General features: G+C 45.0%; 1 protein-coding gene across 1 annotated transcript in view; it reads right to left on the minus strand.

Moving 5' to 3' along the window:
* ZBTB20 (zinc finger and BTB domain containing 20) overlaps positions 1-15536 on the minus strand; it is a 48369-nt gene that overhangs the window by 9028 nt on the left and 23805 nt on the right. The window contains exon 2 of the mRNA XM_016200239.2: positions 3033-4637. Coding sequence (XP_016055725.2) covers positions 3033-4617 — 1585 coding nt within the window. The 5' untranslated portion in view covers positions 4618-4637. The remainder of the gene's footprint in view (positions 1-3032; positions 4638-15536) is intronic.

The raw sequence follows: 15536 nt of genomic DNA on the forward strand, positions 1-15536 counted from the left end.
TCTTTTTGGTTAGACTATAGATAAGAATACTAAATCCATCCCTATTTTTCCAAGTATCCCCAGTACTTTCTAGAGTCTTTTTAGATCAACATTTAGACTTTTTGCTCTAAATTTTTATCATTTCTGCTGGGCTCCTGTAAAGTTGGGAGGCCCTACTTTTGTGATGTTTTCCCAAGAAATTGGTGAGAACTTTGTTTTGAAATGTAGGCCACAGTGAATCCAGGTCCTGCATTACTTCCATATGATCAGGCTGTGTTGCCTTTTGAAAATCTAGACCAGTTGTTCTTAAACATTGTTAGGTTATGGACTCCTTCAGTCAGACAAAGTCTTGATAGGCAGATTGCCCTTCCAAACTGACATGCCAAATAATTCTGGGGCGAAAGAGAAGAGTGTTGTGTCTTTTAAATGAGGTACTAGAGTGATATATGTACATTATTAATAGTTCTCAGATACAATACAAACACCTTCATAATTTACTAAAGATCCTCACAGTTTACATATCTGAAGGCTACACTTTAAGCATTACTTAGAATTATAAAATGAATTTACTTGTAGCTTTTGTATCTATGATGCATAAATGTACAAACCCACTGCTGGTTTTCTTATGGGCAAATCTAGTTATTTGTGTTAACCAACAAATCCTCTGGTGAATCCATTGGATAAATGTGCTTATGCACTACAAAGACAAATTTTAGTAGTACACTGAACCTTTTATGTTGCAGATTTAAAGCCTTATTTTAATATGTGATCTACTAGAATGTGTGAATTTCATCTCTGCTAGGTTTACTGGAAGAGATGCACAGAAGGAGAGAATAAAAATGTTTATTCAAGACCAAGAAAGTCAACTTTGGCTAGGAAGACACTTCCACAAATAGTCTCTTTTCTCCCTTGATCCTTAATTTTATGGTTTATAAGACAGCTATTTAGAGGAGGAAAGAACATAAACTGTATGAGAGTACTCTGTAAACTATAAATTGCCACATAAATAAAAATATTACTATTTGATTAATTTACCAAATAATGATGATATCCATACCACATGGAAAATTTCCTTGATTGGTCTCAGGTTATTAGTGCATTCATGTTCACCCCAAGTAAACATAGTGACTCACCACTACCTGATTTTCTTCCTAAATTCTGTAGTGCATCTGTATGCTCTTTTAGAGGTGTGAAAACTGTCACCTTTAAAAACAACTAATTTGCATAAAGGTAAGTACATGGGTTTACATGATGTCTTGACTTCAGCTGAACTGCAAAGAAGGAAAAGCTCACCTTCAGTAATGGTCTAGTGTAGCTGTTTACTTCTACGTTGTGTACTTTGTCTCAGTGTCTGTTGCTCTCCTTCTCTCTCATTCCCTAATTTAAAATTATCTGCTTTATATCCTAGGCCCTGGCTACTCGTGCAAGGTTGCTTTGAGGATTAATTTGATTTCGTGTATTGTAGTTCAAAACGTAACTTTCCCCTGGCAACTTATTTGTCATTTAAGAAGGATATTCTGGAATCAGAGGTTTACCAGAAGAGTGACTGTCATAATAGGAATTTCAAATATGGTGATCACTGATGCAATAGGTATTTTCAGGGGCAAGAGACTCCATATGAAATTATTTCACAAATGTGGTCTCTTATATGGAAGAGCATCCATGGAGTTCTTGCTTCTATGTCTGTCCCATTATGGAGCCAGGAAAGAGCACTGGCTGGGAGGTCAGATCTTAGCTCTGGAGTCACAGGATACTGCAGTGAAACACCATCTTTCCCAACTACTCACTTGATGACTGAACCCCTTCTACAACATTCTTAGGAAATGATCATCCATTCTCTTCTTGAACCCCTCTAATTATAGGAGCTCGCTCCTTCTGGAGGCTGTCAATCCCATCTTAGAGCATCTCTGACTGTCAACAATCATTTTATTTAGTTGAAAGAGTCTCCTTACTGTTTCCAGTCATGAGTCCAGTTCTACCTTTTGGAACGAGACAAAACAAGCTTACTCTCTTTCCTCCCAGCCATTTAAATAATGTTAATAGTGCTAATAATAGCTATCATTTATAGAGTGCTTATGCACTAGGAATTGTTTTAAGAAGTTTATATTTATTAATTCACTTAATCCTCAAAACAGCATTAAATGAAAGATCTATCACTATCACCCCCATTATATTGACAAGGAAACAGAAGTATAGAAAGGTTAAGTAATTTCCCCAGGGTGACAAAGTTCAGTAGTCACTAAATCTAAATTCAAACCCAAGCAATCTGGATCCAGAGCTCCTGCTGAACTACTGTTATGCTGTCCCTGAAGCTGGACTCTTGAGTATGGCTTATATGATGCCCCAAGTCTTTTCTGCAATCGGAACATCCCAGGACCTTCAACGATGATTCGTATGCCAAGGCTTTGCTTCCCTTCATCATCCTAGTCACACTCCTCTGAATGTGTCTCAATTAATCTATTGCCCTTTTAAAAGGTATCAGAATAGGCTGTGGTCTCTAGATGTTGAAATGAAGCATAAGCAATAGGAAACAGAGTGAGTCTGTCACTCCTCCTCATTTCAGGGACCATAAGTGCAGCTTAAGCTTGCACCAGCCTTGCTGTGGCCTCTTCGAGCTAATGGTTCATATAGAACTTACTTCAGACTAACACCCTTCCGCGCTCTGCCTAATGACTTTGGTCTGTAAAATAAGGTAAGTGGAGTATATGATCTCCAAGGACTTTTCCAGTTTTAAACGCCTTGGATCAAAGAACATATTACAAAGTGCAAAGTATTTAAGGGATGTTGTGCCTGTAAATTCTTTATCAGGCTTTTCCCCATTTGGCCCTTCTCCATAAAGGGTTTCTGTGATTTTTGTCTTTTGGTGGCAGGGTGCTTTGCTCCCATGATGGGGACAGTTGGGGCTTCTAAAGGATGGCCTACAGTGGGTTCTCCTTAAAAATCTGAAAAATGACTCTAAACCTTCCCTGCTATCTGCTGTTCTTCCCCTCCCTTCCCACTATCTCCACACCCACCCCAGCTGCCAGACTTGGGGGGGGGGGCGCTGCACTCACCTGTGTGTACAAACATGTGCTTGACGTAGTTCTGTTTGGCGGTGAAAGTCTTGTTGCAGAGAGTGCACTCATAAGGCTTTTTTTCGCCCTGCCCACTGGCTGTGCTGTGGCCTGCAGATGGGGCCAGGGGCTGTGGCGCTGGCAGCTGTGCAGTAAAGGTCGACAGGCCGGGCTGGGACACTGTCACAAACTGGGTCTGCTGACCTGCCAGGGGCTGTGGCAGGCTGAAGAGGAAAGGCTTGGGGCCGCTGCCTGCGGGCTGGGTAGTGAAGAGGGCCGGCAGGTAGGTGTTGCCGGCTGTGCCAATGACCTGTGTGTTGCTGGTCAAGGTCAGAGGCATCCTCAAGTTGCTGGTGAGGGTTTCTGTCTGGCGTAAGTAGAGCTGGGTACTTGGCAATGGCTGCCCAAGGGACGTGTTGACCGAAGGCTGCTGCAGGACGCTCTTGTCGGAGCTGTTGCTGACAGTGATGACCGTGTTGTCCATCTCCACCTCGGTGCTTCTCTCTGGAGAGGAGGCACCTGTCTCTAGCTGGTGTGGCTGCGGGGCGCCCTCTGCAGGGGCTTCCGCAGCCTGCTCAGGCTGGGCGGGTTCAGCCTGGCTATCCCGGGCCGCCCCAGGGCCGAACTGCTGCTCCACCGAATCGGGCTCGGTGCCTATGGAGGAGCTGACGCCCGAGTCGAAGCTTTCGCCCTTGGGCTCACTCTCGGTGCCCTCGGCCTGGTCGGTGTCTTCCGTGCACTCCTCGGATTCGTTGCGTTCCAGGATCTGCACCCTTTGCTGCCCGTAGTAGTCATAATCGTCCTCCATCTCCTGCTTGATGTGGATGTTGCCCACCAGGGTCTGGATGCGCACAGGCCGGGGCTGCTTGCGGCAGTGTGTGGTCTCCGGGGTGGTGGACAGGTAGCGCTCCATCTGCTGCGAGCGCTCATGGATGCGCGTGATCCAGCTGGGGTCTTCCATGTGGTGGTCGCGGGGCAGGCCGAGCGCCGTCTCGTGGTGGCTGACCACCGCCCCGCTGTAGAAGGAGCGCTCGCCGCTGCCGTTCTGCATGGAGCAGGCGTAGAGCGCGGAGTAGATCCTGTCCACGCTGTGCTGCGGGTGGCCCTGCAGGTAGCCCGACTCTGTGTCGCTGCTCTGGCCCGAGGTGCCCGACTCGGGAGTGCCCCGCGGCGTGTCCTGGCCCGAGTCCTGGATCCCCGGGAACACATCGCCCACATTCTGGGACACGATGCGCGTGCACTCATCGATGACCGTTTTGATCTGCAGGATGCTGGCGGCCGTGAGGATCTGCAGGGCTTCCGACTGCGAGACGCGCAGCACGCCACTGTACATGAAGTCAATGAGCTTTTGCACCGACTGCACCGACACCACGGACGGGATCTCGATGTCACTGTAGCCCAGCAGCAGCTTGTCCTGGAAGAAGGGGCTGCCGGCTGCCAGCACGCAGCGGTGTGCGCGCAGCATGCTCCCGTGGATGCGCACCGTCACGTCACAGAAGTGGCCACGGTTGCGCTGCTCGTTGAGGGTCTCGAGCACGGAATTGCTGAAGTTGTGAAGGTTGATGCTGTGAATGCGCTCGGTCATCCCCTTGCAACTGATGTCACCTGCACGGCAAGACAGACACAAAACGGGGCGTGGGTCAGAGCTAGCTGATGGCACTCCTAACAGGTAGGTCGCAGGTGGGTAATGCTCATGGCTGTAGACGCACCCGCCCTGCAGACACAAGAGGGCTCGGGGGAGATGGACGGAGTTTGCACAGGGGTCAAGCTGAGGGTATGGTATCCTATGGGAACAAGGCCTTGCATCGTGTCCCAACAGTGTCCCAGCTGCTTTAGGGCAATGAATCCGTATTAATCCCCTAGAGCGTTAGCCAGGGTTGTCAGTCAGAGTAGCCCAATTAGCAGATGGGTCATTTGCCTGCCACTCCTAAAACTTCAGTAAATAAGAAGTGAAAGGCAAATGGAAGACTTGTTCTTAAGAAACTCCTTGGGACAGGCCTAAGTCCAGGTCGTTTGGGAAAGTTTACATTTTCCCCAACTTTTTAAAGTTCCTTACTTTATTCATAGCCTGCAACAACATTCATAGTAAAAAATAAATGCCCTTCCTATTAATTTATGTGGCATATTCCCCAAATCCACACCATGTATACAAAAAATTCTTGGAAAAGTCCACCCGGACTAAGATATTCACCAAACAGCTGCTACCACGGTTTCCAGTTGAGGGGCACGTTGTAGAATGCTGCCTGCCAGCTACAGGGGCAGAACATGCTACAGGTAACATTCTTGTCACCTCCAACAATCTGAGAACTTTCTAGGGTGGTTATATATATGTGATGTGGTGATTTTCTGAGGCTTAATGAGGAAGAAATGTTAAAAAAGTCAGAGATGGCAGCATTGACCTGGGAGACTGGAGTACACTCAGTGATCATATTTAGCATTCTCACTGGGCACTCTGAGAGAGAAAGGAACACAGTAATTAGTCAGGACAGCAGGACTAAACCAGGAGTGGGACGTACGAGCATCCTAGGCAACTGGGTGCCCCCTGCACTTGCAAGAGGGAAGTATCCCACAGCTCCCTGGAGGAAGGCAATGGTCAGCTACCCACCTTTATGCCCTGGGCTGTGCAGACAAGGGATAACGTTAGTGACATTTAGGTCACAGATTGAAGAAATAAAACAGGTGGCTATAACAATCAGTCTTAGGGCTTCCTTCCTTTTCTGCCTCACCTCTCAAATGGTTCTAAAGAATCCTTCTCTCCAAACCACTCTTCAGTCACATTCCCCACTCTTGCCTTCACGACTGAACAATCACCTTGAGAGAGGGAGGCCAAATAAGTGGGCTTTCAAAACCAGGTGGCCCAAGTACCAGTGACCGTTGGCTGTGAATGAGCTCTCGGTGCCTTGCTGGAAGGAACCCCGGAGGGAATGGCCTGCAGACGGCTCCTCAGCCCTAGGAGAGAGGACCTGCTCAGGAAAGCCTCGGCTCAGCTAGAATTTCTTCCTTGCTTCACTCAATCTCCTCATGCTGTCGGCTCAGTCGGTGTGACCACATCATTTCTTCTGTTCCCATTTTTACATTTACTCAGCCTCACATGTAACCACTTAACTTACTAACTGCCTACAGGCTCTGTTCACTTTCAGTGATTTGTACAATTTTTTACATAAGAGAATTTCTTCTTGTTTCAACTTCCACTGGGTCTGTTCCTTGCCTAAAATAGTTCATTAGGCGATTGTTTCTATTTTTTTCACTCACGTAAAACAAATTGTCTTTGCCAGACTAAAGAATCATGGTGAATCCTCTGTAACTGGGTTAATACAAAATATGGCCCCAGAGGAAGGCCCCAATAACCCAGGAAGGAATAGCGAGGAAAGAAGTAGCAGACCAAATTCCAGGTTCTTTCTGAGTCCCCCATGCATTTGTACCATGATAATAATAACAAGACCAAATCTTTTTTTTTTTTAGAGCTTACCATGTATCAAATCCTAACTACTGTTAGAAGTGGTCTAACTACTTTATGTACATTACTTCATTTAATCCTCAGAACAACCCTATGATGTAGGTAATATTATTATTCCCATTTTTCAGATGAGGAAGCTGAGGCCAGAGAAATTAAGAAATTTGTTCAAGGCCACACAAGCAGCTGTTGGTAGAGCTGGCATTTGAACCCAGGCAGTCTAGTTCTAGAGTTCACACTCTTATCTCCATCAGTACTTTTGCATGCTTTGTCCCTGAATGAAGTCTGGCCCTTAGGTGCCCATGGGTCTGTGGTAAAGGCGTGTGAAAGGGTTTGTCTAGCATGCCCTCCAGCTACTTCTATACACATCCATGAACTAGCATGCTGCTCAACTTTCTAGGTCTTGGGACTTCAACAATAGTCATCTACTAAAGAACATATTTTTTGTTTATAAATGGAACAATAAAAGAGATGAGACAATTTGTCCTGTAGAGTTTTCTATATACAATGTTACCATCCCCTAAGGTCTCTTTCATTTAAGTAAAACCGTAACCACTGAAACTATTGGACTCTGATAAGATCAGCATCTCTGAGGGAAGTGTCAAACAGCTCCCCGTAGGAACAACAACTATGCGAAAGCTGTGGGTAGCCTGACTCACTGCCATATGAAAAATAGTTTTCCCCACAGAGGTGAAAGCACTCTTTAAACACACCCTTGCTCACAGCACCAACCAAAAATGTATCACAAGAGATGTTATATCTGATGAAGAGTTGTCCTCTTTCTGATAATTCTGGGGAGAAGCTCTATCACAATGATCATAATCATTAATATTTGTGTAGTGTTTTACAGCGTACACAACTCTTTCACATGTAGCATCTCAACTACTATTTACAACAGTATTATATGCTTTTAGAACAGGTCCTACAATTACTATTTCATAAAAGAGGGGGTCGAGGTTCTCCAAGTGTCTAAACGACTTGCCCAAAGTTTTACAGAGCTAAGTAAGTGGCAGAGCTGGGATTAGAACCCAGGCATGCCCCTGACGCTCTTTTCACTGCGTAACACTGGATTGCTGAGGAACGAGACTCAGATTGCCCAAAGATCTAGGGCCATCCAAGTTCTCAAGACATAGGTGAGGACATTCTTGTTCTCAGGACATAGACATAGAAGAAGAAATAGACACTAAAAATGACGAAGGAGGTTGATTTAGAGATGGAAATGATTGACAGCAAAAACTGTCATATCACTCACATTCATACACACACAATCTCATGAGGAAAATTTAAACTGCTCGTTTGAATGAAGTGGTTGAGTCTACCTAAACAATCAGGTAGACGCTATAGAGGTAATCGCACACACACACAATCTCTTAGTCTCAGTTATGATTACGCAGTAATGGTGTCACCATCTGCCGGGGTCCAGCCCCAGCAGTCCAGGGGTCCCCAAAGGTGTGGACAGCGTCGGCGAAGAATGAAGGACATAGAGACAGCGTTCAGAGCATCAGGACAATCAGCTTCTCCCTTTATTGCCTTGTTACAACTGTATTTATACTATTTGATTTTATTGCTGGTTAAACAACATGACATCACGCTTTATTCTGGTTTCTGTTTTGGCCTTTCATAGTTAATGAATACACCTTCTTATCTGACCTTTGCTAAAGAATTTACATCTGTTTAGGTGTGTTAATTTTAGTCTTACCTATTGTTTATATTTCTATAGGCTATTCTACCGGTTAATCTCTAGTTTGTTATTTATATTCTGAAGTTACTACTGTACTGCTCTACCATATAGCTAAAAGGAGAATAACTGAGCCAGCTTTTCTTATGTAAAGGTGATGCGAGTCCTGAGTAAGGGCTCTGGAGCTTGCGCGTGATTGTTTTTAGCTGTGGTGACTGCCCGCCTGCCTGGCACCTGCCTCAGTCTCCCCGCTTGCATTCCCCACAGCAGTCCGTCCTCAGTGTGATATCCTGTGTATGATTATTCTGTGTATGATAGGGTTCAGGTGCAGATTGAAATAATCTCTTTCCTAGGCTGCTCTTTCCTTGGGGGGATTCCCAGAGTTTTCCATTAATATAAACATCTCCCAGTAATCCATTCCTTAGTGGGAACTCTCTGGTGGCCTCCCTGTGGATGGCCCTGCGTCACCGAGCCAGCAGGGGCCCCAACCCAGGCCTCTTCCCTGGTGGGAAGGCCCCTGGGGTAGTGGGCCTAACAAGTCCTAACTCTTCTGCTGCCACATGATATCTTTGTAATACTTGGGGCTTTTACTGAATCATTGTCTTTTCCAGTTCTGTCCGACTCCCCTGCTAGGGAAAAGTTTCCAGCTGGGGCAAAACCCTTTTCTGGTGCAGTGACTCGGGTAAGGACACAGAGCGTCAGGAAGGGGAACAAGCATAGAAAGAGGGATATGCCACACGCCAAGTCCCATGGAGCTTGGCTGTGCAGATGTCTCCTCCTTGAAGGACTGTGTCAAGCAGCAAGGATGGAACGGCTTCCAGCAACCACCTTTATTAAAAACCATAGAGACAAACACAAACCTGCACACATGCACAGTCTGACCTGACAAGCCTCAGTGGGTTTTTACAGACGCCCTCTTTTCACATCTCCCGAGTACCCTGGTCCTGCATAGCAGGGAGCAGCCAGGAAGGGCTGAGTCGGTTTTGCTGAAATGGGTACAGATGTGATGGGGACCCTGGCTCTCCATTCAAGCGCGCCTCGTTCCGCCAGCACACAATGCTGAAGCAATTCCTTTCCCAGGCTTTCTTTCATTTTTGAACACGAATACAGTGGGAAAAAGTTTCTGCCACAGCAAAGCAATGTCCAGGCTTTTGTGAAACATGTCCTTTTCACCCAATGGGCAGTAATGTATAGATTCCAATGGAATAAATCTGAAATACTCTACTGTAGGAGATTTGTCCTCATTGAAAACAAATCTTGATTAGATGGTTATTCAGAGACTGTATAGGAAGGAATGGCGTGAAAATGCTGACTCCATTCTTTCCTAGATTGGCACTGAATAGGCATTTGGGCTATTCAAAAAAAAAACACACACAAAAAACCAAGGGAAAAAACCTCTCACTCTACAAAACCGTACAACTTTACAAAGATGACGCGTATTCAGGAAGGCCACCCCACCTAAAAACCCCCACAGCAGTAAGAACATAGAACTGAGGGCGAAGTGAAAAAAGTGATTAAAAATAGTTCTCTGTGTGTTTTAAAGTACTAACCTATCTCCTTTTCACTGGAGTAAAATACAGAGGCAGCCTGGGATGGCATCCACTAGAAACGTGAGGAACCTACCGCTGAAAGTGGCCACGCATCCTAAGTGATTACGTTCTTTGAGTGAGCACAACATGGACAGGGCTGAGCGGAGTGAGCACCGGCGGGAAAACCTGCTTGTGCTGAAACAGGTGACAGAGGGCCCACCTCTCTGTTTTGTAGGAACCCAGCTGCTCTCTGTCCCTTAAACTGCAGGGGTCCGGGATGGGGTTTAGCATGAGAATAAAAAGCTGCCAGTGCACAAGGGAAAATGAACAAGAAAGGAAACAGCAGGCAATACAATCTCTTTTAATTAGGTGTGAAATCCAGTCCTTCCTCAGTCCGGATGTATAAAATGAGAATAGTGCAAGGGAGAGATGCTGTAGAGGGAGATGGGAATTTGACGTCTCTGTGACTTGGGAGGAAACACCGGCTCTCAAATTAAAACCAACAGGAATTTCGGTCAAGTCAACAGGCCTAAGTCCAATGGCAGGGCTGAAAGCCCTTGAGCTTTCAATCTGGGCCACGGCTCACGTGGGGAAAGTGGGTCAGTACATGAAATAGGGCTAGGGTGGCCAGGTTCCACAACCCAGCCTCTTCCATCACTCTTTTCCACACTGTACCCCGATACCTTCAGCATGCTGAGGTTCCCCTTTCATAGATTAGCTGATTGGTGATGACCTTAAGCTATCACATGTTGGTCATACGAGGAAAGAGCAATTCCTCTCTGGAAAACACAGGGATGCCTGTGGTAAGTCAGATGCTTTAGTCCCTATATCAACATCTGTTGCCCTGCCCCGGGCGGGACTTTGCCTAAATTCTGAGGGGGACTTGCTGAGCTTATGGACTAGAAGATAAGACACTGGAGGGAGGTTGCTTACTCACAGTTTCCACCATCTAGAGCAGATGGCTCTCAGTTTCTGTCTCACTGGCTTCTTCACAGTGTTTAGAGGGAGGGTGGCTGGCAACACTGGGGAAATCACTTATGTAAGTGGAAAGCAAAAGGCAGAATAAGACTCCTTTCTTCTACTCTGGCTCTATACATCTAGCACGTGGCAGGCACCACTGCCCCTGTGGGTGAACTGAGAGTCATCAGCCTGTGGGAAGGAGAGCAGCCCTGCTTTACTTACCCATTCCTGAGTGGAAAGGGGATGCTGTGGGCCAGCTGCCAGGGACTGTTCTCCTCTATCTTCCAGATTATCTAGGCCCAGGGTACAAGAACCATTAGAGATCATCATGGTTTGGTTTTTTTTTTTGGTTTTTTTTTTTTTTTTAAATCATTGGTAATAGAATTCTCATAAAACATAAATAAATTGTTCAACTTTCAGAAAACTGACTTTCAAAGATACTTTCAGAAATATATCACCTATGAAAGTTGGGGACAGCCTGTATATAATTTTGTAGGCAAGGCTTCTTATGTTAGCTGGACAAAGATATTAAAAATTACTAACTTGTTTAAAGTGTTTACAATACCATTCTATCTATGATCTCAATACTGTAATTGAGTGTGTCTTTCATATTACTTAAATTTTCATTCATACGTATAACATTTCTGAAGCACATTTTAAGTATCTATAGGTCCTTAAGAAGTATATGTGGCTTTAGGGGGCATCTACATTTTTTTTTTCATGAATGGACATATTTCTACTTTCATAGGAATAAGGTCAGGCTCTTATTAGAATCTCAAACAGGTCTGTGTTCTCCCAAGTTAAGACCCATGGATTGAGGGATTCGATTCTCTCTTTAAGCAGGTCTTAAAAACTTTCAATAATCAAAGCCTTTGAAACTGATGCAACCTTTATGACTACATCTGATGAATCGGGCCTGTTGAGCTGATGTTTCCCATTTACTTAAGTTGAGCTGATGTCACTTTATATGATAAGCTCAACAACTTTAGCCAAACTGACAGTAGTTACCTTTCCGAAGAGAATGATTTAAAAATAAAAATAGGACTGAAAAGGAAGGGAGAAAAAAAAGAGAAGATAAATGTTGATAATAATAACCCTAGCCAAAATAGGGAGCAATATAACAGAGCCATGTAGTTTTATATTGTTCAAGCCAACTATTAGTTAGAAAAATTTGATCTGAATCAGGGTTTTATCAGGGTGGATCCCCTTTGACAGTTAATACAAATCTAGAGAATAACTTTAACATTTTTTTTACTTTAAAAATTAGATTTTGTGGTATATATGTTGAATAAAAAATAAATACAAACTTAACATGTGATTCTAATCCAGCCAACAAGATAAGAGTTCCCCTGCAAGCTCTGCAAGTACTTCAAACAGGCCGTCTGCTCATCTTTTTTTCTCTCTCTCCCCCTTCCTTCCTTCCTCCCTCCCTCTTACCCTCCCCTCCTTCCCTCTTCCCTTCTATTAAACCATTAAGTTTCACTAAGCTTCAAGTATGGGCAACAAGAGGACACAATGGTGAACTAGGACAACATGTCCCATGATCTTCAGGCCCTTCCCCAAATCTGGATTACTTCTCCATTCCTGACCTCCTTTCCAGTTTTCACTCTAACAAAAAGGAAGAGCTTTAAACTTTGTCTGAAGGATGGGACTAGACTGATATTACTAGTGGGATTTTCAGGTCCAAAAGAAGAACTAATTCTAGGGAAGCCTTTTCACTGGGCTCTGGAGGCTCCCAGTGTCCTTCAGTTAGCCCAGGTCTTTGGTTTGCCTGACTTCTAATTAGGTCTGCTGTTGTTTCCTGGAGGACTCCAAGAAACGTCTGACCATGAGTTTAACACTGCAAATACAACTGAATGATGAAGTTGTTTTTGGGGTCACTTGAATTTTCACCAATTTATAAGTGAAACATTTACTGAGAATACCCCAGTGTAAATGGACCCACAAAGCCTGAGACGATCTGAAATCTAAAACAGTGGGAGAAATTCATCCTTAAGACATTTGGTATTTGAAATGTACATTAATAAATCAATTTCTCCCTGAACTCAGTACCCAGGAAAAACTGGTTCTACTTTTATCTTTTTGGACCCTGTGAATATCATAACTGGAGCTCAGAATCAAAATTTAGGCCACATCTGAGCAATTATATAGGACTTCGTGGTATGTAAAATTTATTCCCAGCCTCATTCTAGTGTCAGTTCCTTGTTTTACTTCTATTGTGATTTCTTTAATACTTACATATAAATACATTTTTTAGTGAGTTCCAGTCAAGATGGCAGAGTAGGTAAGTGCTGTGCTCCTCTCCTCCCACAACCACATCAAGATTATAATTTAAATTCTAGAGCAATCAACCTGGAGAACCACCTGAACTCTAGCTGAACAGAACTCCTATAACTAAGGATGTAAAGCACAGGCTACCTCCAGACTAGTAGGAAGGTGGAGAGGTAAAACAGGCTGGTCCCACACCCATGTGTGGCAATTGAGACTTGGGAGAGATATCTCAGCTGCAGAGGTCCCCACCAAGCAACAAGGGGTCTTAGCCCCACACAAGGCTTCCTAGCCCAGGGATCCAATGAGGGGAAGAGCAGTCTCCACAACACCTGGCTGTGAAGATTAGTGGCAATTCTGTCCTGTGAGACGGAGGGTGGCTGGAAAGCCAGGCGCATCCTCTTAAAGGGCCACTTGCTCATAGGCACTCACCCTGAGCTTTAGCAAAGAGACAGCAGCTTGAAGGGTGCCAGAGACATATGCAGAGAGATTGAACTGTGTGGCTTGGGGTGGGGGTGTTAACCATTGTTCTTGTGTTAAGCCCCCCCCCCCCCCCATGCTGCCTGCAGGGGAGGCAGGGCCAAATCTGAATCTGCATTAATTGGGAAAACACTGGTCATCCCACCCTGGTGACTCCATGAGACCTCACCCTACCCAACTCTGCTGGGATCCCCCTTGGTGAGATAGAGGGCTGCTGGAAACCTAGGCACACTCTTAAAGGGTCCATGTACAGATTCAGTTGCTCACAGGCACTCGCTCTGAGCTCTAGTGAAGGGACAACAGCTCAAAAGGCACAGGTAGAAAGTTGTACAGGTAGGAAATGAATTGTGTGGCTTCAGGATGAGGGCTGTCATTGTCCCTGTGTTGAGCCCTTCTCTCACACAGCTTGCAGGGGCAGGTGAGTACCAAATTTGAATCTGTATTAACCTGGTGAACATGGCTTGTCCTGTCCCGGTGACTTCCTGAGGCCATGCTCCACCTAACTCACACACTTCCCTTGGCTCTTTTAGCGGCTGTGCCTCAAAGGCAGCCTCGGTCCTTGCTACAAGTGTTCTTAAGAACTCCCCAAGGTCTGCAGGCCCAGGCAGGTGGTGGCTGGCCTCAGTGTGCACTGCACCTTTTGCTGAGTGGCCTCAGGCCTGGTGTGAGTGGCAGCCAGCTTTGAGTTGCAGCATGACCTCTCCCAAGCATATCCAGGCCCAGCACATGCAGCTGTCAACCATGGATCGCTCAGTAACTTCTACTAGGTGGCCTTGGGTCAGGCACAGGCAGTGGCTGACCTCAGCTTGCAATGAAATCTTTCCCAAGAGGCTACAAAACCAACCACCCAGTGGCCAGCCTCATACCACAACAGAGTACCACCTAAATACCTCCAGAAATGGCACACCCAAAGGGTGATCTTGGCAGGCACCAGATTCCCATTGGGGTGAATCTTGCTCCATGGGGTCAGTACATGCTATGGTAGTGGCTAGTCCTCACAGGCAGTCAGCCTGAGGATCAATCCCACCCACTCGTAAGCAAGCAGCAATGAAGCCTAAATTACAACAGAAGGGAACATAAAATCCACACAAGGGATACTCCTAGAGCACCAAACTCATGTGTCCAGGTATCCTGGGCCACTGGGCCCCATAGGACACCTACTACATAAGGCCACCCTGCCAGGACTTGCGAGATGTAGCAGATCTACCTAATATATAGAAACAGACACATAGAGGCAGCCAAAATGAGGAGACAAAAAAACATGTCCCAAATGAAAGAACAGGAGAAAATTCCCCAAAAAGAACTAAACCAAATGAAAGCAAACAATCTACCAGATAAGAGTTCAAAACACTGGTCATAGGATGCTCAATGAACTTAGGAAAATATATCAACTCAGTGAGAACCTCAACAAAGAGACAGGAAATGTAACAAAAGATGTAGGAACCATCTTTTTAGTAACATGTTATTTAGCCAGTCAGAAATTAAAAATAAAACAACTGAAATAAAGATTATTCTAGAAGGAATCAAGAGCAGATTAGATGAAGCAGAGGACTGAATCAGTGATTTGGAAAACAAGGTAGCAGAAAACACCTGATCAGAACTGCAAAAATAAAAAAAAATAACAAAAAAATGAGGATACTTTAAGGGACCTCTGGGACAACATCAAGTGTAATAACATTTGCATTATAGGAGTAACAGAAGGAGATGAGAGAGAGCAAGGAATTGAAAACTTGTTTGATGAAAAAATGACTCAAAAGTTCCTTAACCTGGTGAAGGAAATAAACACACAAGTCCAGGAAGTAACAAGCAAGATGAACCCAAAGAGGCCGACGCCAAGAAACATCATAATTAAAATGCCAAAGGTTAAAGACAAAGAAGGAATATTAAAAACAGCAAGAGAAAAGCAATTAGTTACCTACAAGGGAGCTCCCATAAGACTATCAGCTGAGCCCTAGCTGGTTTGGTTCAGTGGTTAGAGCGTTGGCCCATGGATTGAAGGGTGCCATGTTCAATTCTGGCCAAGGGCATGTACCTCAGTTGCAGGCTCCATCCCTGGCCCTGGTCTGGGTGCATGCAGGAGGCAACCAATCGACATGTCTCTCTCACATCGATGATTGATGTTTCTCTCTCTCTTT

The sequence above is a fragment of the Miniopterus natalensis genome, chromosome 6, assembly GCF_054644295.1.
Source record: "Miniopterus natalensis isolate mMinNat1 chromosome 6, mMinNat1.hap1, whole genome shotgun sequence".
NCBI lineage: Eukaryota > Metazoa > Chordata > Mammalia > Chiroptera > Miniopteridae > Miniopterus > Miniopterus natalensis.